The following is a 25207-nucleotide window of genomic DNA, read 5'->3' as shown; positions in this document are numbered from 1 at the left end:
TAATTTTTGTGGATAATTCAATTAATTGAATAAAAAAGGATATGTATGAATGTATTGTTGATTGGTGCAGAAAAATAATAATCATTTATATTACGCTGGCCATAAGCATGAATAGTTATTGCACGACGGGATCGTAAACTCGCAAAACCGAGTATACTCGATTTTTAGAGTTCGCCCTGACCGGTTAACTGTACACCAATATCGCTTTCATGATTATATATGAATATTTTATATGATCTTAGTTCTATTCGTTTTCTGCATTGTTTGTCGACTTTATCTGAAAACCAAGTTTTTTAAATTTACGCTACATTTTAAAACCGATCAGAACTTAATAATAAAAGCAGTGAAACCTATATCGTTATTTATTAACGCGCAGACACAGCCTCTACAGGAAGGCAGATCACGGCTTAATTTATACAAGCAAAGTTTTATGCGTACTTTATTTACAAATACATGTATTTGATCTGTATTGTTTACATGACCATGATCACGGAAGTCTTAATTTTATATATTAATTTGCAATATTGTGATCAAAATTCGTTTTTTAAAACAAATAAATAATTTTGTAGTCGTTGAAATTTAATTGCATTATGGGTAATTTCGGATCGTGTAGATAGAATGGGGAATGGTGTATGGTGTAATGTGTAACGTGTATGGTGCAAAGGTGTAACGTGTATGGTGTAATGGTATAAGGTGTATGGTGTAATAGTGTATGGTGTACGGTGTAATGGTGTATGGTGTTAGTGGGAAGTTTACACCATCCAAGGACTGTAATAGATTGAAGTCTTACATATACTGAACGACTTTAGAAATGCAACACTACGACAATGAGATACCCCAAAATTAGGTTAGAATTTGTTGTTTTATGTTAATAAATTGAAGTCTTACATATACTGAACGACTTTAGAAATGCAACACTAGATGGTTCTGTTAAATTCCTATTTTTAAATAAGCAAATTTAAGTCAGCAAACTTATGAACAGAAAGTTCTTTCATTACTTAAATGTTGAGAATAAATGTCAGTTCGAAAGTTGAATTGTTTACGTCATTTCCAATGTTCAAATATTGTGGTTTACACTGAATTCCTGGTTTCCCCTTATCAATGAAATTGCATTAGTCACCGTCAAAAGCAATGACTGCCTGTAACAAACGCAAAAATGAGTGTCAGATAGGTCAACCATTTCTGTTTGGCACGTTTGAGATTCTGTTTTGCACCTTCTGAGTTTGCCCTTGTTCCATCCATTACAAGTGGTTTTGGCAATTATGCGGTTGAAACTTTTAGGCTTAATTTTTTTTCTACATTCAATTCTGTGGCATTTCAGTTAATTGGAAACATTTATGGCATAAATTTGTGCAAAATGGCGTTCAGAAATTTGATAAGCAGTTGACGTTGCGGCCGTAGATCTGTCTCGCATATGCCATTGCGTAATCAAATTCTATTGACGTTGCGGCCGTAGATCTGTCTCGCATATGACATTGTGTATTCAAATTCTATTGACGTTGCGGCCGTAGATCTGTCTCGCATATGACAATGTGTAATCAAATTCTATTGACGTTGCATTTTCACCACGTATTGATCTGGTCATTGATTGTCTCTAACGAACCCCGTCTACCGGTATCATTGTAGGAAGGACAGTTAGACGAGTTTCTGACGTACAATTGTTTGGTTGCAGCACGTTTACGTTTTCCTGTTTACATAATTCTAATGGGTTGATTCCTTTTTTTATTTTTAATTCTTGGCAATATTGAGATGCAACATTTTTTAACTGATTTTAGAGTAGCCAAGGCTGTTTCACAAAGAAAAGCAAGTGAGAAAATCTTTTATAAGTTCGTGCGATCTCAATAACCCGTTTTGTTTAATTACGTCGGGTAAATCAAATGTTGATTTTTTCGAAAGAGAAAGAAGTATGACAATAAAATTGAGACTGGAAATGAGAATGTGTCAAAGAGACAACAACCCGACCATAGAAAAAACAACAGCAGAAGGTCACCAACAGGTCTTCAATGTAGCAATAAATTCCCACATCCGGAGTCGTCCTTCAGCTGGCCCCTAAACAAACATATACTAGTTCAGTGATAATGAACGCCATACTAATTTCCAAATTGTACACAAGAAACTAAAATTAAAATAATACAAGACTAACAAAGGCCAGAGGCTCCTGACTTGGGACAGGCGCAAAAATGTGGTGGGGTTAAATATGTTAGTGAGATCTCAACCCTCCCCCCATAATATACGCAAGCAGAGTATAAGCACTAAAGATTTGCAGGCCACACTGTGGGTTGGCTGCTAAAACTACTTTTAAAAAAAAACCACCAACGATCCTGTCATCTCTATTTTGCATATTAATCGTTTTGTAAATTACTTTAAATTTGTATTACAGCAAATAAAAAATGAAAATGAAATACGACATAAGTGGAGTTGATAAAACTAGTTTGAAAAATGTTTATTTGGTTGACTGTATTTACATATTCACTCCGAGAGAAAAAAAATACCCATAGTTGTACTATCATGCCAATTCTTTAGGTTTATCGGATAAATTTATCAGTTAATGGTTATATACGTACTATATGTCAACAAATATAATTTGTTTGTAAACAGTGTACTAATATTATCTAATTGGATCACGTCTCTGTTCATTAGATATTGAACTGAGCTGAATCCCATTGACCATTCATCAAAACAGATGACTGTGATGGTATTAAGGTAGCATATCATGAACATGTCAAATTGTTTTACAAACATAGTATGATATAAAGCCTAAATGAACAAATAGCATTTGCTAGTAAATAGATAAATGCAGTATGAAATGTTTGCAACTGTGGGTCACAGTAAGGTCTTCAATGATGAACAAAACCAATACCGTGAAAATGTAGATTAATCTTAGAATCATATTACTGAGATATGGGTTTTTGAGTACATGACTTTGTGATTTGATTTTTTTTTTTGTATTTTAACGCCACTTGTAAGCACCGTATTAAGGCTATTTCGTGGTGGCCAAATTTTATTGGTGGAGGAAGCCGGAGTACAAATATGTACTGAACAATAATAAACACATCATGTAAGTAAGAAATAACCCGCACAATTGGAAGTATTTCCTTAAAAATATGAAAATCAAACATCTCTCAAATGATGGATCGTGTTGTATTGTTACAATTTTATTTTAATACATAGTTTATACTCAGAACGACACATATACTGAAACAGTGCATGTACATGAACATAATACTTAATTAAAAGGAGATGTTGTACAATGAATTGTGGTTTTTTTTTGCCTATTACATGTATCTTGAAAAGTATATCATACAATTATAGATAGTAATCTTAAGGACTTAAACAAGAGGCTCTCAAGAGCCTGAATCGCTCACCTTAATTCTTTTGCTTAAATCCTCTCATCAATGATTATTTTGGCTTTTCAATTTATTTAAATGTTCTTTGGATCGTCCTATTTTCTTCAAAGGCCAAAAAAAATAATCATTTTTTCCTATGTTCTATATTAGCCATAGAAGCTATGTTTCTTGACATACAAGGAAATAAAATATAAAATTTATACTAGATACTCTGAAACTTATTTAGCTTAAGTTTGGCTGAAATTGATACAGCAGTTTCAAAGGAGAAGATTTTTTAAAGTAAGTCAACATGATGAACAAATTGTTAAAAAAAGTCTTTTAAAGGGCAATAACTCCTTAAGGGGTCAATTGACAATTTTGGTCATATTGACTTATTTGAAGATCTTTCTTTGCTGAACATTATTGCTGTGTACAGTTTATCTCTATCTATAATAATATTCAAGATAATAACCAAAAACAGCAAAATTTCCTTAAAATTATCAATTCAGGGGCAGCAACCCAACAACGGGTTGTCTGATTCATCTGAAAATTTCAGGGCAGATAGATCTTGACCTGATAAACAATATTAACCCATGTCAGATTTGCTATAAATGCTTTGTTTTTTTAGTTATAAGCCAAAAACTGCATTTGACCCCTATGTTCTATTTTTAGCAATGGCGACCATGTTTGTTGATAGATCAAAACTTCGGATACAATTTATAAACAAGATACTCAACGGAACATTCGGTTAAAGTGTGGAAGTATTTGGCTCAGTAGTTTCAGAGGAGAAGATTTTTGTAAAAGATTACTAAGATTACGAAAAATGGTTAAAAATTGATATAAAGGGCAATAACTCCTAAAGGGGTCAAATGACCATTTCGGTCCTGTTGACTTATTTATAAATCTTACTTTGCTAAACATTATTGCTGTTTGCAGTTTATCTCTATCTATAATAATATTCAAGATAATAACCAAAAACAGCAAAATTTCCTTAAAATTACCAATTCAGGGACGGCAACCCAACAACAGGTTGTCTGATTCATCTTAAAATTTCAGGGCAGATAGATCTTGACCTGATAAACAATATTACCCCATGTCAGATTGCTCTAATTGCTCTGGTTTTTGAGTTATAAGTCAAAAACTGTATTTGACCCCTATGTTCTATTTTTAGCAATGGCGACCATGTTTGTTGATAGATCAAAACTTCGGATACAATTTATAAACTAGATACCCTAGGGAACATTCAGTTAAAGTTTGGAAGTATTTGGCCCAGCAGTTTCAGAGGAGAAGATTTTTGTAAAAGATAACTAAGATTTACGAAAAATGGTTAAAAATTGACTATAAAGGGCAATAACTCCTAAAGGGGTCAACTGACCATTTCGGTCTTGTTGACTTATTTGTAAATCTTACTTTGCTGAACATTATTGCTCTTTACAGTTTATCTCTATCTATAATAATATTCAAGATAATAACCAAAAACAGCAAAATTTCCTTAAAATTACCAATTCAGGGGCAGCAACCCAACAACGGGTTGTCTGATTCATCTGAAAATTTCAGGGCAGATAGATCTTGACCTGATAAACAATATTATCCCATGTCAGATTAGCTCTAAATGCTTTGGTTTTTGAGTTATAAGCCAAAAACTGCATTTGACCCCTATGTTCTATTTTTAGCAATGGCGACCATGTTTGTTGATTGATCAAAACTTCGGATACAATTTATAAACTAGATACCCTAAGGAACATTCAGTTAAAGTTTGGAAGTATTTGGCCCAGTAGTTCCAGAGGAGAAGATTCTTGAAATAGTTTACGACGACAGACGACGACAGACGACGACAGACGACAGACGACGGACGCCAAGTGATGGCATAGGCTCACTTGGCCCATCGGGTCAGGTGAGCTAAAAAGCAAAAAATATTGACAATGCAAGATCTACATATATGTCAAATTGACTGCAAATGCCAATTAACTCTATATAAGATTTTGGTCTTTCATGATGATTTTTACCAAAACAAATGGCCATTGTTGAAGATAAAGGTGAGCTGCACATGCTCTTTTGAGCCTCTTATTATTTCACAATTTTGTGAAATAAAACCAAACCAATTACAAAACCAAGACCATATATGACGAATAGAAACCTACGACAACCACTTGATTACAGGTTCTTGATTTGTAATTGGCACTATGAACATGACGTAAGCGTGTTTGTGGGTCCTATACTAAGACATAAAAACGGAATAAACTAAAATCACTTTCACACGACTTGGTTCATCATATCGTTACAAAGGACAAATACAAGTAAAGGAAAGACACAAAACAACAAAGTACATGTATATTTAGTGAACTCGCAGTTACGAAACGCTTGTGCGAAGCGTATTTACATATTCAATTGATTTTGATCTACTAAGACGGATCAACATCAATGTTGGTATTGATCAAGACGATGTTACAAAATGTGAAATTGAAAACTTTCAAGAATTTATTCAAAGTTGAATAAGTTTATACGGATGTATCAAATTGAATGGAATTTGTAAATAACTACACCGAAAAAACTAATGTGCAAATCCCGATTGTAATTACATGAATAAGGGTACAGTCACACTTGTCTTTGTGTAAACGAGATAATCCTGTAAATGTGTAAAGTTATTTGTGGTAACGACTCTGACTTTATAGATTACCTGGTAAGCAAAAAATACTTTTAATGGAGTGTTGCCATGGCTACAGACTCTGGCATGGCAAAAGAGTTAAAAGAGTTGAACAATCATTTCTTTTTTTGAACAATTTTGTATAGAGTTTTTTATGAGAAACTAACGTATCCATCTCTTTAAAGTGTCAATGATATACTGTTTATACTAAAACTGATTAACGCCAGTCTTTTGTATAAATTTCAAGAGTAAAATAAGTACATTTTCGATTGTATATAAAAAAATATGACCAAGGTATATGGAATTTAGATGGAGCGTTACTTAATCTGACTATAAACTGATATTTAAAACAATGTAATAAAATGATTATTCAAGGGGTGCAGTTGGTCTTATAAGGAATATCTATAACCTGTCGATAAACTTAACAGACGAAACGTTGAAGATGTTATAACAAAAATAACGATACAGCTCAAATCATATTAGCACAGTAGAAGAAAGTATATCCGGCATATATACTTTTATTTTTACAAAAGGGATGTGATATTAGATTTATAAAAACATAAACTTAATTCAATAGTAAAAACCTTTTGTTGATACATGTACTACTGTGTAGTAAAGTGATACAGAAAGTCGAAAAGTAAATTCTGCCAACTGTATTGAGAAATAAACCTATAAGGTGGTACCCAACACTTTCACTAAAATTAATTTGGCTCGTCTAATGTTCATAAAATTTTGACAAATTATTTACTTTGACCCTTTTACAAAAATGTAAAAAAAATCAAAAAACTTGAACCAAGCGTTTTATCAGAAAAATTACACTGGTTATTTAGCAGTTAGACATACACTAATTTTGATCATTGTGAAGCTTTATATTGCCTTCACAAAGCAACGTAATTTAAACGTTTAGCTGATATTACAGAGTTATCTCCCTGTAGTGTTAGGTACCACCTTAACCACATAAATTAGTTCAACATTTATATATTTCTACTTCAAAAATGTTTTATTCCATAAAATAACAAAGTGAATAAAATTACAGAAAGAGATTATTTAAAAGCACAGAAATATCAATTTTAGAACACTAAAAGTAGAGACGAAAGAAATGTTTGCTTAACTTCAGGAAAGTAACAAACACAAAGAAGGGATCTTCAAATGATCATTATCGATGTTCTGTTGTCTCATATTATATAAAAAAAAACAGTTTTCCATCAATTATTTGATAACAACCAAAAATAGAAAATACCAGGGCATAGGAGGGAATTTGAGTAAAAGTCACCGGCAGTGTTAAAAAAAGATGCAAATTCGTTTAAAATAAGAAAAAAGTAAGACTATTCGAAAGTACACTGGATACCAACCATTCAAAATACATCATTCTTATATAGAGTGAAATCAAACATGAAACCATACTAATAACCTCACTTTAGCTATCTTAGTTCAAAGTTTAGATTTTACAAAAAAAAATGAAAAAAAATCGTCTAATAATTCGTTGCGTCCGAATGTTTTTCTGGATTTACCTTCATCAGAAACGCTAAATGCAAAACAATTGAAATCCGAGGATGTATAAGTACAGAAACTGTTGAAGAGCTATATCAAAATTGTTGCTTTGCTTCATCCCGTTAATTACAAGGGCTAATATGGATCAGCAGTTCAAGGTTGACTGTTTTATAACGAAGAAAAATACGTCATGGCCTTGTATACAGTTGGCAATATGGACAGGTATAAGACGGACGACATTTTGTGGCAAGTTTTGGATTTGGTAAAATAGACAAAAGATAAAAGCAATGTTATTACCCAAAGTACTTAAACCTGTATTAGTTTGATATATAACGATTGTATAACCCGACCCCTTTCTTCTCGAGAATAAACAAACATTCATATTTGGAAATACTGTAGGATATATGTATCTGGATTAGAAACCTAAGGACTAGGCACGATCAACATACAAAGATACAGATTGAATATTGAGGAACTCCCTTTTTGCGCGGCATTTAGGGACGGATACAATCATTCTTATTTGGGGCAACCAAAGAGGATGGGGTTTCCAAAGATGCTTTCCCACCATTTAAATGCGTTGACCGTTCAAATGAAATGGGTATCGAACCAACTGATTCGCCACTGGGATTTCCGAATCTGTTTTTTTTTTTTTAAAGATTACTGCTTTAGAATAGAGACATATGACAGGGATAAAATATGTAACCTTCAAGCAAGAGTGTTAAAATGATAAAATAAAATAAACTGAGCCAAAAAAGTTTGGCAACTTTTTTTTTGTTTTTTTTTTTTTGTTTCTGGAGAGAGAAAAAATATTTAAACATTGTTGATATAATCCTTGGTTTTACCTGTAAATTAAACAGTCGTACTTTTTCCTGGTAATTCATTTCGCGCCATTTCAGCTTTACACGTGTAACTGATGTTTTACCTTCTGTACCTGTACTTTTAAACGATATTAAAAATTTCTTTTCCAATTACATTCAGAAACACACCATTGGTAAGAAAAACGCATACACATTTATAAAAATTGCATTTGGCGTCAATCAGGCCTTCCCGAAAATGACAGTCGGAAAGCTGTTGAAATGGTTGATGCCGGAATGAGGGTTGCTGACATCATGGCTTGATTAAATGACCATAAGGCAACAGTTTAGAGAATAACAAACAGATTTCGACAAATTGCAACTGCGCAAGATAGTCCGATATCTCATAGACACCCAAAAAACTGTCGTCAAGGGAGGAGCGCCACCTTCGCTTTACGTCAAAACGTGACACGTGTTTTTCCAGCCAAAAGTAGTGCATTGACTAAGGGCAGCTGCTGGTGTGCCTGCCAATCCTTCATTGGTGCACTTAGGGCATGGCTGAGAAATTGATTTTGAATAATACTTTACTCATTTCCACATTTTGACCCTCCCGCGCTCCATACAAAGAAAATTCTAATAAATGTGAGTGATTAATATTCATGTTGCTTCTGACATGTCATAATTGTTTTTTGTTATTATTAAAATTATATTTTGTTATGATTTTGTTATAAATTAAAATTTCACACTTTCGTTGCTAAACTTTTTTGGCTCAGTATATATGTAGATGCTTAATTTTTTTTTCGTTTTTTGGAATCTTGAAACAACTTTTAGTGAACACTATTTGTTATTTCTTATGTTTATGCTATTAAATGAGTGATCAATTTTTATTGGTTATGAATAAGAATGGACATTGTTATCGGGATGTAGAATCAGGGATTTCCAGAAACCCCGCTCGTCACACCCTGTGGCCAAAATCCATTGATATTCGTAACAATAGATTTATTCAATTTACACTTGTTTAAGAAATGGAAACTATAAAGTATAACGATAGTGTAAACATATATATAAAACCGAAATCACTTATTAATTGTGAGTGGTAATGTGTTTGAATGTAAATGAATGAAAGTGTACAAATACTTATATTGATTTAGTAAGACAGGAAACCACAATTAGTTATTCATTCATGAAAGCTCCTAAGTGTTCGCCCACATCTTTAATATCAATTGCATATTCACTTGGTGCTCCGATACGGCTTCTGTTTCTTTCCAGATATTCTGTGAAATTAGGATTTATTTTTACCGCTTGACTATGCATATTATCGATGTCTTCCCATCGTTTTAAACTAATTTTAAGTTGTGTTTTTTTAGTTATTTCTTCAAATTTCGGACTTTTTCTCAAGGTCTGAATTTTTTTCCGAGATGCTATATCAATGCATTTGTTCAGGTAGCCATTTAAATTGTACCGTTCCGCTTCAAGAATTTTTTCGATAATATCCACCGATGCGATTGGAACTGATTTAAAAAGAATCTTGATCAGGAACTTTTCAATCCTATTCTTTAGACCATCAGTTTGGTATTCATCAGCCAAAGGTAATATGTCGTAAGCAGTGTCCTCTGAAAAAAGTATAATTATTTTTCAAAGATTACAAAAAATAAAGTATTTGCATTTGAAAGAAAAAATAAGCTATTCTCATATTCACAAGCATGTATATTTATGTCACAAATATTTATCCACGGCTTAGTATATTCTATGATTTTGATTGGTTAACGCACGTCGTTACAAAACCCAGAGCCCCTGAGTTTTGCTAACCCATATTTCCGGACTTTGCTAACCAATTGCATCGGAGAAATTCACGCACGTTTTCCTTAGTTCCATGGTTGTTCCTGATGAAATATCAAATTCTGTAGATTATCAATGATGTCTGTATACTTAGATACGTAATCCACTAACGATTTTATCTTACTATGTCGATTATTTGCAATCATTTTGGTAAATGCATCACTATGTATACTGCCACATTGTCAATGAATGGGACTACTGACCTAGCTATGCAAATGACCCACGTTGACGTCACACCGTCTATGATGTAATTCTCACAATTTTGAGAGCCAAATTCGACCCATTTCACTTTCTCTGTCTGTAGATTAAAAACGTCTAATAATTGACTACCTGTAGGGTTCTACCAAAGGTATTACCCTACGTCCCGTTAAAAATATGTAAAAATCCCAAATTTCATAAGATATTTACAAAATGAAAAAAAAACGTTACTTTTAAGTTAAATTCTATTGTCGAATTTCTCTAAAAATCACCAGATTTAGAATAAGACCGGGAAAACATTCGTTGTCTACGTTCATATCCGATGATGTTCTTGTCCCAGCCACTTTGTGTTTGATCTTTGTAAGTAATTTTTTGTGCAGTCAGTACATTGAATTAGATTTAACATTTTTAAGCAAAGAAACAGTTTATTTTTAGAGGGATTGATAAGATATTGACTCCTGAATGGTCCGAAACAACCAAAATGGCATGTCACTAGACCGCCTGTTCAACATTCATACTCTAAAATATCGTAAATAAATGAAGAAAAAAATGTTATTTTTACTTTACATAAGTTCTTTAATAATAATCAAAAGTATGTTCAGAGTTCATTTTAATAAACAGCTTTCAAAATAGTATTTTTAATTTCAGAAGGTATGTCCCTTACAAAATGTCCACTACGAAACGAAGTCATTAAAATTTGCCAATAAACAGTTTTAAAAAATCAATGTAATTTTTGTTTGCAAGAGATATAAACATTAGGGTCTTACAAAAGAAGTGAGGCTTTTATAACGCCAATTAAATTGTTGGTACGAAAAATTGAGCACATAAAATGGACCAGAGTGATACCGTATTTGTTTTTAATGTCCACTACGAAACGGGTCAAATCTCGTTCAGTATCTGGTTTTAAAATTATGAAAAAAATATCAGTGTACAGCTAAATAAATGCTTTGATGAATACAATCAGTCTTGTTACTATTGCAATATAAGGTTTGTGGGGGGGGGGGGGAATAAATTATGCGAATACGTCACCTACAAAACGGTCCCCTACGAAACAAGTATGGGAGAAAAAGGTTTAGTAGTGGACACTACAACTACCATGCAGTCTTTTCTTAATTTTTTTTCAATTAAATTCGTGCAAAACAAATAATAAGGGTTAGTTTCATGTTATTTTTATTATGTTTTTATTAACATAAGATAGGGTTGATGTCAACTACGAAACATTTTGTCCACTACGAAACGGTTTTGTCCACTACGAAACGCATCAAAATGTCCACTACGTAACATGAGTTGTACCTTCATATGTGAAGTACTGTCTAATCTTTATCGATAAAAACGGTTTTCCAACTCAGAACAAAATGAGATTTTTCTAGTATTTAAAGTAAACAAACTGGATTATATATAAAGGAAACATTTAAAATTACAAAAAATATATGTGTGTTTAGAAGAAGTATCGTAAGGGACAAAAGTCCCCTACAAAACATTACACAAATTATGAAAATAATATCATTTTAAAGAATATTTAAGATTGCACTTTTTGTTTACAAACAGGTCTATAATAGAGGTATTCAAAATAACTCTTGAAATTAAATTTTAGACAAGTTGATTTTCCATTTTTTTTAGGTATGAAAGTTACGCTTTTATTGAAAAACGCCCATATATGGATATTTTAACACCCTTCAGTACCCTGTACTTGGATACTTCAGGGTGTTTAGGTATCCATATCTACGGATATGAAGGTAGATAACTTATATTTTCATCTTTTTTTTCATTCAAGAGTGATACTGGGGGTATATGTCTTAAATATAGCGACCCATTGACACAAATAACATCAAAACATCAAAAGAAACGGACGACTTTGTGAAAAACTCAGACAGACTGCTGAAGCGCATATTGTTTGTTTAAATTTGCCATTATGAGCGAAGCAGAGTTGAATTTATATTAGTATGTTTGGTGCAGTTCATTTAAATAACATAGACAAGCTAATATCAAAGAGTATAATCACAAAAATGCTGAACTCAAAGGAAAATTGAAAACGAAAAATCCCTTATCAAATCGCAAAATCAAAATATCAAACACATCAAACGAATAGACATATAGATTCCACAACTGCAACAAGTGTGTTACGATATTTCTACAGTCGAGACAGTTAAATTTTAATATTTAAAGCGCGTGGCTTTGCCGAGCTTTTTGAATAGTTAAAATTTAACTGTCGAGAGTGGAGAAATATCATAATACACGAGTTATAGTGGCGGAATCTGTTTCTGTAATGATTTTTATCATTCTTTTTCAAAGCTTTGAAGAAAGTTGTGTACTTTTTAAGTGAAGTCATCAGGCATGGTCGCCTTTTTTCATGACGTCACAACAGAAACATTCGGAAGAAACAAAGAAATTTTAACGTCACAATAACATTTCGACCAATCATTTGCTGAGAACAAATTTTTCACGTCTAGAGATTAGAAATATTTTTTCTCACACCGGTCAGAAAATGTGAAAATTAGAGAAAACTGTTTTATTGTCTTGACCCAAGTTTGAGATAAATGACTTGATAAAGATAACAATGATCTTTGTGAGATAATGCAAGCCTACATACTTGAATGCGTAAATATGTATTTGTTCATGTTTATTGCCATAAGCAACTTTGCGATTCTCATAACTATTCTAATATCGTGGGTTGGATGGGAAATACGAATTCAAATGTCAACCGAACAACATATTGTCAATAGACTTTGTATACAGAGATAAACAAAACCACGAAATCAAATATCCGCGAAAAAGTTTTCATCAATCCACGAAAATTTACACCCACAAAAATAAATGAATCCACAGTAATTGTATAATCGAAGTCACAGATTTTCTGTTTCAAATGGTGAGTTGTTTTGCTATGCTTGCCTTTTTTAAATTTGATCAAAAATTGTAATTTATAACAATAAAAGTAGAAATTTATGATGAATGATAACCTCAATTATTGGCAAGTACACACATGACATATTTAGTTTATCGAGAGAAAAAAACATCGGAAAAAACAATATTCAAAAAAAGATATTCACAGTAGGCAAATACTTGCAATTGCTTCAACTGTGTCTGTTGAACATGTGTGGATTTTATTAATCTTTATTTGTATTTACCTCTTAGTCTGTCATTGAATCCTGGAAACAGGTAGCGTAGAAAATAAACAAAGTGACTTAGTTTTTTATCAGGTAAAGATATTTCAGTTAACGATCCCTCCTTAAATTTTGAACTGAACATTGCTTCAAACACAGGAGACACGGCAATTAGATGCTCCTTTTTTACATGGAGCTTTCTTTGACCAAATACTAATGCGATATTTTGTTCATTGAAAGGTGAGGCTAAGTCTTCATCTGAGTCAGTTAACACTTCAGCTTCATGGCTAGATCCATTATTCGAGTGTATTTCTTTAGAAGTAGATTCTTTTGCTGTTGATGTGCCTTGACGGCGGAATTGAGTGGCTTGTTCCATTTCACCAAATCTCAGTTATATATATTCCTGGTAAAAAACAATTGATAACAAATTTAGATTATATACACTTATGTGCAGCATAGGTGACTTTATGGTACAAATAAAGACTGTAATTGTATTCAGTCTTGTGTTATCATGTTTTGTAAATTTTAAAAATATGTAAAAAAAAATAGTTAAGTTATGTACATATGTGATTATCTGACTTCAAACTCTTTTGAATTTTCTAATTGCAAGGGGGTACTACTTCAAGCACATGTTTTAATATCCAGCCTCGTTTCCAAATTGCTGCCGAAGGAGAAACAAGTACAGAAATTTGGTAACATTCAATTTCATAAAATATTTTTATCCCCTCCCCCTTCCCCTTCTTCCATCTTGAAAAGAAGTTTGTTAATAGTTGATTTGAATGAGGACAATATGAGCGGTATCTGCTCCCAAAAGTTGAGATGTTACACTACTAATATTATTAACAAATTTATAGTCAGGGGGAAATAACTCTAAATTAATTGACTTTTCAAAACATTCAATTTCAATAATTTATGACATTTGTCTTTTCATTTATTACATGATATGCTCATTGGTTCAGACTGTAATGTAGTATATATGCAAATTGTATACATGTATCTTTTGATATGATTGATTTTGAAACATAAACTGTCACATCTGTGGTCTGTATCATCATGATATGTGTTAGTTGTTCATTTGACTTTAGCAGTCCATAAAAGGTATTAATATTACGCAAATTTGGAATATTGCACGTGTACATGATAAGATATGAAACAGTGCACAATCGTCGCCAAACATGTTATTATTAAACTTTTTGTACTTTGCGTTCTTTCATTTACTGACAAACTTGAGTTTGGGCGCATCTAGGTCATACAGCCAAAACATTCATAAAATTAGTAAAATTCTGACTATTCTTTCAAATAAGGTCATCAAGTTTTTTCTTTTAATATGAATATATCTGAAAACTTTTGATTTGAAATGGTATCATGCCATGTTTTATTTGCGTTCAATTTTTCAGGACTGCCTCACTTTTCATTTTGTCTGTTGCTATAAGTGTCTTAAGGTAGTTGTCTGATTAACATACATCCCACACTTAATTTATATATTCTTATAGGTTAACACAACCAAATTATGCCGTCTGTTATTTTGTAAGACTTTTGTCTTAGTTTACCCCGTAAAATATATAAATTCACCCAAGCTACGCGTTTCTTTTTCTTTTGGAACAGTATATAATGTACTTTACAGAGTTCTGTGTACTTTATTTGTTTGATAGACAATTACTAAATTTACAATTTAAATGAGTATTGAAACCGAAAGTACCTCTTTATGTGTTTCTATATATAAATATATATACATACAAATCATGGTTACTGTTTCATACCTAAATTTTAAGTATACATACCTTATGTGGCTAATAAATTTAAGTTTGGCATAGAAATAGTAAGTGAACGTAAGAAGTCTACACAATAAAACACAAGTATCAGTCAGCTTAAATTCACCAGTATACCCGCGGACTATTGTACCGGAAAATAAAATGGGACAATGATGTTCTTAATTTAGATCACAGATATGCCTATGATAAATATGAGAAGATTAAACTGTCAGCTATATCACAACATCGTTGATTAAGTTATGTTGGTTCAAACGTTTATCAACTTCTACGACTTGCTACAGATGATTATGTAAACATACTAGATAGCATCAGAGAAATTAAAGGAATGACTGTAATATTTTTTCTGTCTATGAAGAAATAACATTAAAAAATGGTGCACACTAAATAACGCGCGTAGCGGGTTATTTAACAGTGTGCACCACATTTTTATGTTATTTCGAGTAGACAGAAAAAATAATACAATCATTTCTTATTATTTAATTCTAAATTCCATTTTAAACCGTAGAAAACCATATAAAAGCGATGATGACGTCACGGTCACATGACTAAATTATGTCTTTTGTCTGATAACAAAATAACGTCAGCCAATCAGAAGACGCGTTACATCCAAAATTAAATTATATAATAATACATATAAGTATTATATTCTCTGATAGCATATTAAACAATGTATGTCTTTTCATGAATCTTTAAACTTAATTATTGCTATAGCCACTTTATGGCATATTTTAACCCAAAAAAAGTTTGTAAGAAGTTGAGAAAAAAATTTATTTACATACAACTTGAAATATTCATATATTTATTAAACACACTGGTTTACAAGTTTAAAATAAAATAGGTGGACGATGTAAGATGGGTTTTTTTTAATTTCTATTGTAATATTTGACCAATTTCCTTTAACATCATACGATCATTTGGAAAAGCTTACTAGGATTTGCGATGAGTGTTGCAATGGCGACTACACGTCATTCACGTCATTACATTGGTCATTGTGTTTGATGTTGAAATACAAACCAAGGAAAAGGACAAAGCTACAGTTATATCTTGCAGTTTATTTGAAGACAAGAATCCAAGGAAACGACTGTTATTTAGTTTTCTCACTAAATAAATCATGGTATGAACAAAAATGATATTGTCTTACCGTCTGAAGCACTTTTTTTCCAAATGGTCCCCTAACTCTAAATAGGATTCGTGTTCTTTGAATTTGAAGGTTAAGTTAGCTCATTTGTGTTATTTTGATAAGGTAGTCCATTGTTGTGTGATGCCAAGCATTGTTCTGCTAGAATACCTCCCGCTGTGGGTCAATAATTAGCATAATGTGAGTTTGGAAAGTTTTGCATCTGTACCATTGAGTTAGTAAAACCGAAAATTGTACAGACTCCGTTTTACGGTCATTACTGCTCAGATCAAGACACTTTCTCTGTCGAAGTTGTCTACTTCTTTTACATACGAGCAATGGGTATTCAATAAAGCAAGAAAATTCCTAACCGAAGGCGTGCTTCGGCTGGCCCCTAATTAAAAATGTGTACTAGTTCAGTGATAACGGACGTCCAACTAAACTCCAAAATACATATATGAACTAAATTCAAAATTCATACTGGAATAACAACAGTCTCAACCCTCCACCTTTTCCTCTAACCAATGTAGAGAAAAGAAACAAAAGGCAATACACGCAGTAAAATTCAGTCTAACGAAGTCCGAGTCCGATGTCAGAATAGGTAACAAAAGAAACTAAACAAAGTGCCAATGATACATTAATTAACAAACGACTACTAGAAGTCACTGACATGCCAGCTCAATACCTCAACTAAACTGATTGGAAGATTCTGACTTCTTCATATGAATAATATCAAGCAAAATTCCTCCCGTTAGGGTTTTAGTATCATACCATCATAAAATATATGAGAAGAACATAACCCGTTTCATGCAAACAACTGGTTTTCGAATAAATGTGTTTATTTCAGATGCAAAGACCCTATAGTTAATCAATATTTAGGCCAATATATGCCATCTTTAATGACTTAACAACAGTAGCGTATATCCTTCTTAATTAGGTTGTTAAAATGTTTTGTTAGCTTTTGAGGTGAATGTCGAAGTTTTTGTGCTTTGTAATAAATATTACCATAAAAAATTGGATGTGAAATACCTGAACGTATAGGATGTTTGCATGTTGATTTATCTTTACAAATGATGTCCTTGTACCGATGATAAAATTAAATTTTTTGACTAGCTGGTGATATCGAAAACCCACGTGTAATCATTTTCCAGTAAATACAACCAGGCTCAAGCTAGCAGCCACTCGCTAGCAGCCTCTTCGCTAGCAGCCAGTTTTCAGATATGTCTAAAAACCCAAAAGTTGCATAAGATTCAAACGTACTTTAAATGTTTTTATCACTCATATAATCACAAAATAATCTGTTTTTATATATGAGTGAGCAGCCGATGACACTATTTAATATTTTTTTCTTCAAATTAACATGTTGTTTCCTGCTCATTACTTTATTCGCTTTTCATATACCAAACAGCGTACTGCGCGCAATTTTGAATAGTGTATGAAGAATAGTAAATACCTATGCACTTATTTAAATGCTGGCAAAATTGTTGCTACATGGCATCGACATTTCCAAAAGGAATCAATTTTGTGATATTGTAAGAAATAGCTTTCCATAGTCTCGGCATCCTGTCAAGTAGTTCCCAAGAAGTATCAAAAGTTTTGCATTACAAGGTAGGCATGTTTGACCCTTCAGACCTAAGTTCGGACCTATGGCGAAGACAAACTATGAGTTGTCCCACCTGGACCTTTTGGTCCATTGGACCCTAGCCCATTACCTACCCTTTCCACCTAGTAGCTGAAAAAGTATTGCCGTAGGGAATTAATTACACCCTTTTAAAAATTGGGGTAAGGCATTTTGTTAAAATTAAACTTTGGACCTATGGTGAAGACAAACTATGAGTTGTCCCACCTGGACCTTTTGGCCCATTGGACCCTAGCCAATTACCTACCCTTTCCACCTAGTAGCTGAAAAAGTGTTGCCGTAGGGAATTTTTAACACCCTTTTAAAAATTGGGGTAAGGCATTTTGTTAAAATCAAACTTTGGACCCATGGTGATGACAAACCATGAGTTGTCCCACCTGGACCTTTTGAGCCATTTGACCTTAGACCATTACCTATCATTTGCACCTAGTGGGTAAAAAAGTATTGCCATAGGGAATTTTTGACAGACTTTTGAAAATTTGGGGTAGGCATGTTTGACCCTTCAGACCTAAGTTCGGACCTATGGTGAAGACAAACTATGAGTTGTCCCACCTGGACCTTTTAGCCCATTGGACCCTAGCCAATTACCTACCCTTTCCACCTAGTGGCTGAAAAAGAATTGCCGTAGGGAATTAATTACACCCTTTTAAAAATTGGGGTAAGGCATTTTGTTAAAATTAAACTTTGGACCCATGGTGAGGACAAACCATGAGTTGTCCCACCTGGACCTTTTGAGCCATTTGACCTTAGACTATTACCTATTATTTGCACCTAGTGGGTAAAAAAGTATTGCCGTAGGGAATTATTGACAGACTTTTGAAAATTTGGGGTAGGCATGTTTGACCCTTCAGACCTAAGTTCGGACCTATGGTGAAGACAAACTATGAGTTGTCCCACCTGGACCTTTTGGCCCATTAGACCCTTGCCCATTACCTACCCTTTCCACCTAGTGGCTGAAAAAATTATTGCCGTAGGGAATTTTTTATACCCTTTTAAAAATTGGGGTAAGGCATTTTGTTAAAATCAAAACTTTGGACCCATGGTGAGGACAAACCATGAGTTGTCCCACCTGGACCTTTTGAGCCGTTTGACCTTAGACCATTACGTATCATTTGCACCTAGTGGGCAAAAAAGTATTGCCGTAGGGAATTTTTGACAGACTTTTGAAATTTGGGGTAGGCATGTTTGACCCTTCAACCTAAGTTCGGACCTATGTGAAGATAAACTATGAGTTGTCCCACCTGGATCTTTTGGCCCATTGGACCCTAGCCAATTACCTACCCTTTCCACCTTGTGGCTGAAAAAGTGTTGCCGTAGGGAATTTTTAACACCCTTTTAAAAATTGGGGTAAGGCATTTTGTTAAAATCAAACTTTGGACCCATGGTGAGGACAAACCATGAGTTGTCCCACCTGGACCTTTTGAGCCATTTGAATTTAGACCATTACCTATCAATTGCACCTAGTGGGTAAAACAGTAATGCCGCAGTGAATTTTTGACAGACTTTTGAAAATTTGGGGTAGGCATGTTTGACCCTTCAGACCTTAGTTCGGACCTATGTAAAGATAAACTATGAGTTGTCCCACCTGGACCTTTTGGCCCATTGGACCCTAGCCCATTACCTACCCTTTCCACCTAGTAGCTGAAAAAGTATTGCCGTAGGGATTTTTTTACAACCTTTAAAAAATTGGGGTAAGGCATTTTGTTAAAATCAAACTTTGGACCCATGGTGATGACAAACCATGAGTTGTCCCACCTGGACCTTTTGAGCCATTTGACCTTAGACTATTACCTATTATTCGCACCTAGTGGGTAAAAAAGTATTGCCGTAGGGAATTATTGACAGACTTTTGAAAATTTGGGGTAAGCATGTTTGACCCTTCAGACCTAAGTTCGGACCTATGGTGAAGACAAACTATGAGTTGTCCCACCTGGACCTTTTGGCCCATTAGACCCTTGCCCATTACCTACCCTTTCCACCTAGTGGCTGAAAAAAGTATTGCCGTAGGGAATTTTTTATACCCTTTTAAAAATTGGGGTAAGGCATTTTGTTAAAATCAAACTTTGGACCCATGGTGAGGACAAACCATGAGTTGTCCCACCTGGACCGTCCCACCTGGACCTTGTGAGCCATTTGACCTTAGACCATTACCTATCATTTGCACCTAGTGGGCAAAAAAGTATTGCCGTAGGGAATTTTTGACAGACTTTTGAAATTTGGGGTAGGCATGTTTGACCCTTCAACCTAAGTTCGGACCTATGTGAAGATAAACTTTGAGTTGTCCCACCTGGACCTTTTGGCCCATTGGACCCTAGCCAAAACCTACCCTTTCCACCTAGTGGCTGAAAAAGTGTTGCCGTAGGGAATTTTTTACACCCTTTTAAAAATTGGGGTAAGGCATTTTGTTAAAATCAAACTTTGGACCCATGGTGAGGACAAACCATGAGTTGTCCCACCTGGACCTTTTGAGCCATTTGACCTTAGACCATTACCTATCAATTGCACCTAGTGGGTAAAAACGTATTGTCGTAGGGAATTTTTGACAGACTTTTGAAAATTTGGGGTAGGCATGTTTGACCCTTCAGACCTAAGTTCGGACCTATGTGAAGATAAACTATGAGTTGTCCCACCTGGACATTTTGGCCCATTGGACCCTAGCCCATTACCTACCCTTTCCACCTAGTAGCTGAAAAAGTATTGCCGTAGGGATTTTTTTACAACCTTTAGAAAATTGGGGTAAGGCATTTTGTTAAAATCAAACTTTGGACCCATGGTGATGACAAACCATGAGTTGTCCCACCTGGACCTTTTGAGCCATTTGACTTTAGACTATTACCTATTATTTGCACCTAGTGGGTAAAAAAGTATTGCCGTAGGGAATTATTGAAAGACTTTTGAAAATTTGGGGTAGGCATGTTTGACCCTTCAGACCTAAGTTCGGACCTATGGGGAAGACAAACTATGAGTTGTCCCACCTGGACCTTTTGGCCCATTGGACCCTAGCCCATTACCTACCATTTCCACCTAGTGGCTGAAAAAAGTATAGCCGTAGGGAATTTTTTATACCCTTTTAAAAATTGGGGTAAGGCATTTTGTTAAAATCAAACTTTGGACCCATGGTGAGGACAAACCATGAGTTGTCCCACCTGGACCTTTTGAGCCATTTGACCTTAGACCATTAACTATCATTTGCACCTAGTGGGCAAAAAAGTATTGCCGTAGGGAATTTTTGACAGACTTTTGAAAATTTGGGGTAGGCATATTTGACCCTTCAGACCTAAGTTCGGACCTATGTGAAGATAAACTATGAGTTGTCCCACCTGGATCTTTTGGCCCATTGGACCCTAGCCCATTACCTACCCTTTCCACCTAGTGGCTGAAAAAAAGTACTGTCGTAGGGAATTTTTTATACCCTTTTAAAAATTGGGGTAAGGCATTTTGTTAAAATCAAACTTTGGACCCATGGTGAGAACAAACCATGAGCCATTTGACCTTAGACCATTTGCACCTAGTGGGTAAAAAAGTGTTGCCGTAGGGAATTTTTGACAGACTTTTGAAAATTTGGGGTAGGCATGTTTGTTACTTTTAAAAATTGGGGTAAGTCATTTTTTTGAAATTTAACTTTGGACCAATGGTGAAGACAAACCATGAGTTGTCCCACCTGGACCTTTTGACCCATTGGACCTTAGATCCTTACCTACCATTGCCACGTAGTGGCTAAAAAAGTATTGCCGTAGGGAATTTTTTTACACTCTTTTAAAAATTGGGGTTAAGCATTTTTTTTAATCTAATTTTGGACCCATTGTGAAAACATACCATGAGATGTCCCACCTGGGCCTTTCTGGTCCATTGTACAATAGATCATTACCTATCATTTGCTTCTAGTGAGTAAAAAAAGTATTACCGTAGGGAATATTGGCAGCTTTTCAAAGATTAGGGGAAGGCATTTTAGTCCACCGTCTGGGCAAGGATATCAATGGAACTTTGCACATTGAAAGCTATGGTATGAAAAAATCCAGGCGCACTTGGTATGATTACCACGACTTTCACGGACGGTAGGATTGACAGTGTTAAGATATGATTTTAAGGACCGAAAAAAATGTGTCTAATAAATTGAATTAGGGATGGTGTTTGGGGTAACCTAAATTGATATTTTTTATTGTTGGGATGAAGACATGGATCCGACAGCGGACATGGAGTAAGTTGTTGAAAATGTCAAAGCCCTGAGAGGTATTACCAAAATGAACCACCTTTGATGGTACTCCTGGTTTGGGAAAGATCAGTTGGTTGAGTTGATTGTAACAGAAGATACCAACCTTAAATATCAGCGTCGTCCGAAACCCCAGACGAGAAAGAGGATTATCTCCCAGGCAAAAAACTTGGATTGAAAGGTATTAGTAGGCTATCGATAGTGCATCCGCCAACGAAAGCCTTGAAAGAGGCATTTACTACCTGGAAGATGACCCCCATTATTGCTATGGATGTGCAGACTTTCCTTGACGTCTCTCGGATGTCTCTGGAGGAACTTAAAATAAATTGGACATTGAAAGGAGAAAAATTCAATGTGGTACTGCACTGTACCATTGTGAATATTAATCCAACAGGTAATGCAGATGATAAGAACAAGGGATACTTTCACTCGAGATTTTCACCGAGGCCACGATCTTAGCTGAAACCCTTGATTAGATGGACAAAAAGATTGGAGTAAAGATTGCCCAGTGAACTGAAAAATTGGGCTGAATATTGAATGCAATTGTAAAATTCACGTCAATATTAACAAACACCGGCCGCTGGGAGGGTCACAATACTTTGAAAGAAGGCTGTAAACAATATGAAAAAAACCTGATGAGGATTGTTGTAAGTGGGCTATACTTTCGGCCTTGCACCATGACGAGGTAGACCCAAAACATACAGACATGATAACACGGTAAATTGTAGCAGGAAGAGCTCAATCTGGAAAAAGATGTAGTTCTCGGTCAGCCTAAAGGGTATTGGTAAGTTCAAGAAGGTCAATTCAACCCTGATAGTCAATGTATTATAAATTATCATATCAGACGTGAGCGAACAGCGGGAGGGAACATCACCTTGATTCTGATAAAAAAGTCTTTGCTGGTGTTGAGCCAGACTTCGGACCACAATTGTGAGACCCATCTGTGCTACAGGTGTGCCAGTCCACATTAAAGAAGTCCTGGAGACCCACAAAGAGTGTTGCGTCAACCACAAGGCGGTTAAGATCGAGCTGCCCAAGCTAATTAAGGAAGGGACCTACAAGACCTTTGACAACACTCACTTGATAGGAGTCCCTTTCGTGTTGTTCGCGGAATTTTAGTGTTTAACAAAGAAGGTTGAAACTAGGATTGATAAACCACATACGAAAGCCTACCATCAGTACATGCCTTCGTGTTTCTGCTACCACATCAAGTGCTTTGACGACAACGTGTATACCAAGGCACCAGTTATGTATATAATGCAAAAGCCAGGAGAAGATGTGGCACAGGTCTTTGTTCAATGAATTGAGAAAGAAATCAAGGCCATTTAGACCTGAAACTATCTTATGAAGCATATGGTCTTGACGAAAGAGGACAAGAAACCCACCAGGAGGCCACGCAGCGCTGGTTATGTGATTGTTCGCTTGGTGAGGACAAGATGAGGGATTACTGCCACTTTACCGAAAATACAGGGGCGCAGCACATAACCAGTGTAACCAGAAGTACAAAGGTACAAATATTGGAGGTATGCAGCCGTAAAGGTTCAAATACACCTTGTTTGCATGCTCCTTGTGACTTGAGGCGACGGGGGTCATCTTGATTGAGCGGTGGTGGGTGGTATTGTACTGGCGAACATGATCGTCCAGGACATCGATATAGGTGCGCATGAATTTGGTTGAAAAGTATTTGAACATGTTGCAGTTCCAACGGTCGACAACAATCGACTTCTCTTCATTCTCGGTGGAGTAAGCCTCGATACCATGTTTTTGAAGCAGCTGCTTTACATCCTTGTTGTCAAACTCAGTACCATTGTCTGTCCATAGTTTCTTTTAGCACACGCAATTTGAATACCGTTTGGAAGGCATTCCGCACCGTCAACCCCTTCTTGTTCTTGAGTGGCATCAGTCAGACATTTTTGGAGAAGACATCGATAATGCCCCAGTTGAATTTATTTTCCTTGTTGTCCCTGTAAAAAACACTCATATCAACAAGGTCGGCCGCCTAAGCCTCATCCACAACACACTATTACACCGCGTTTTTGAAACGTGCGTCGAACTGGTTTGTGCAACTCATCCGCTAAATCATCGGCCCAGCGAACTTTTATTTTCTAAATACTCAAACCAAATCGAGTTTTGATATCGATGATTGGTCCGATGATGTTGTGGTCCATGCGTTCGCGTGTGGAGGTGTTGGCAATGGTGTTTAGCGAGGCTAGCATAGATATGCCACTGATGGAGTAACGGGCGGTTCTATTCTTGTGATGGGCATAACAGAGATCGTGGTGATATGCAGCATGGTAAACTCGATTAATGTGGTTTGACCAAGCTTTTCTGGGTGCAGGCGCTTGCTAAGTTTAATCTCTGGCCCGTTAAAGTTGTGTCCGGGTAGATGCATTTCCATGGGTGATCGGTTAATTACTAGTAGTTTGTCCATAAACCCTGCACCAGTTGCAGCTACAAACTGAGACTTCATGGCACCGCATACCTTACATTTTCCAACTTTTCTCCGTCGCCGGTTCCTGGTCATTACCTCGCTGGGGTTAACTATGTCCGTCTTCCAATGACATTTCAAGCAAAAGTTCATCGCTATTTTATTCAAATAAATGAACGTCGAAAACATTTTCTACAGTGCCAACGCCCACAAGACAAATCGGTATCTCCTGCCGAAATCAGAAGGTTTATCATTGGGAAGTCGGACTGTGGTAAGATTCCGCTGTTGAGCAACATAATCCTGTGCGATGGATGACTCGAGTACGAGCAATTGTACGTATTCTGGAAATCGCTTCACCAGCCCATCTACCGGCTGTTGCAGCAACCCCTTACCACCACCACAACACCCGAGTGATATCGAAACTTTTTCTTCGAGCAAAGGAGCGACTAACTAATCCACGGAAACTCGACCAAACCTAATTGTGTTCGACGACTTGATGCTTAGCAAATGAAGACAATATTGATTGTTTTTAATTGTGACAGAACTACTTCAACTGCCCCGCCAGTCTATCCGGGAGAATGCCAATGTCCGATGCTTCTTCTAGCATGATGCTTAGAATTTCGAACAAATCTGACGTGATCACTGCAA

General features: G+C 35.3%; 1 protein-coding gene across 1 annotated transcript; it reads right to left on the bottom strand.

The window, feature by feature from the left end:
- Window positions 1-6475: 6475 nt before the first annotated feature.
- LOC139502942 (BTB and MATH domain-containing protein 38-like) lies at window positions 6476-15307 on the bottom strand. The gene is made up of 3 exons (XM_071292615.1): window positions 15175-15307; window positions 13418-13796; window positions 6476-9868 (listed from the first exon to the last, which is right to left on the bottom strand). The coding sequence occupies exons 2-3, from the start codon at window positions 13767-13769 to the stop codon at window positions 9429-9431; spliced, it is 792 nt and encodes a 263-aa protein (XP_071148716.1). The 5' UTR covers window positions 13770-13796; window positions 15175-15307; the 3' UTR covers window positions 6476-9428.
- Between the last annotated feature and the right edge of the window lie 9900 nt (window positions 15308-25207).

Source organism: Mytilus edulis, chromosome 14 (assembly GCF_963676685.1).
Source record: "Mytilus edulis chromosome 14, xbMytEdul2.2, whole genome shotgun sequence".
Classification (NCBI taxonomy): domain Eukaryota; kingdom Metazoa; phylum Mollusca; class Bivalvia; order Mytilida; family Mytilidae; genus Mytilus; species Mytilus edulis.
This window is presented reverse-complemented; position numbering and strand designations above follow the sequence as displayed.

What these genes read in the sequence shown, in the direction of transcription:
- LOC139502942 (XM_071292615.1), bottom strand. Translation starts at nt 13,769, where the DNA reads ATGGAACAAGCCACTCAATTCCGCCGTCAAGGCACATCAACAGCAAAA. An exon ending in ATTCAATGACAGACTAAGAG is followed by an intron (nt 9,869 to 13,417) that starts GTAAATACAAAT and finishes TACTTTTTTCAG; the next exon opens with AGGACACTGCTTACGACATA.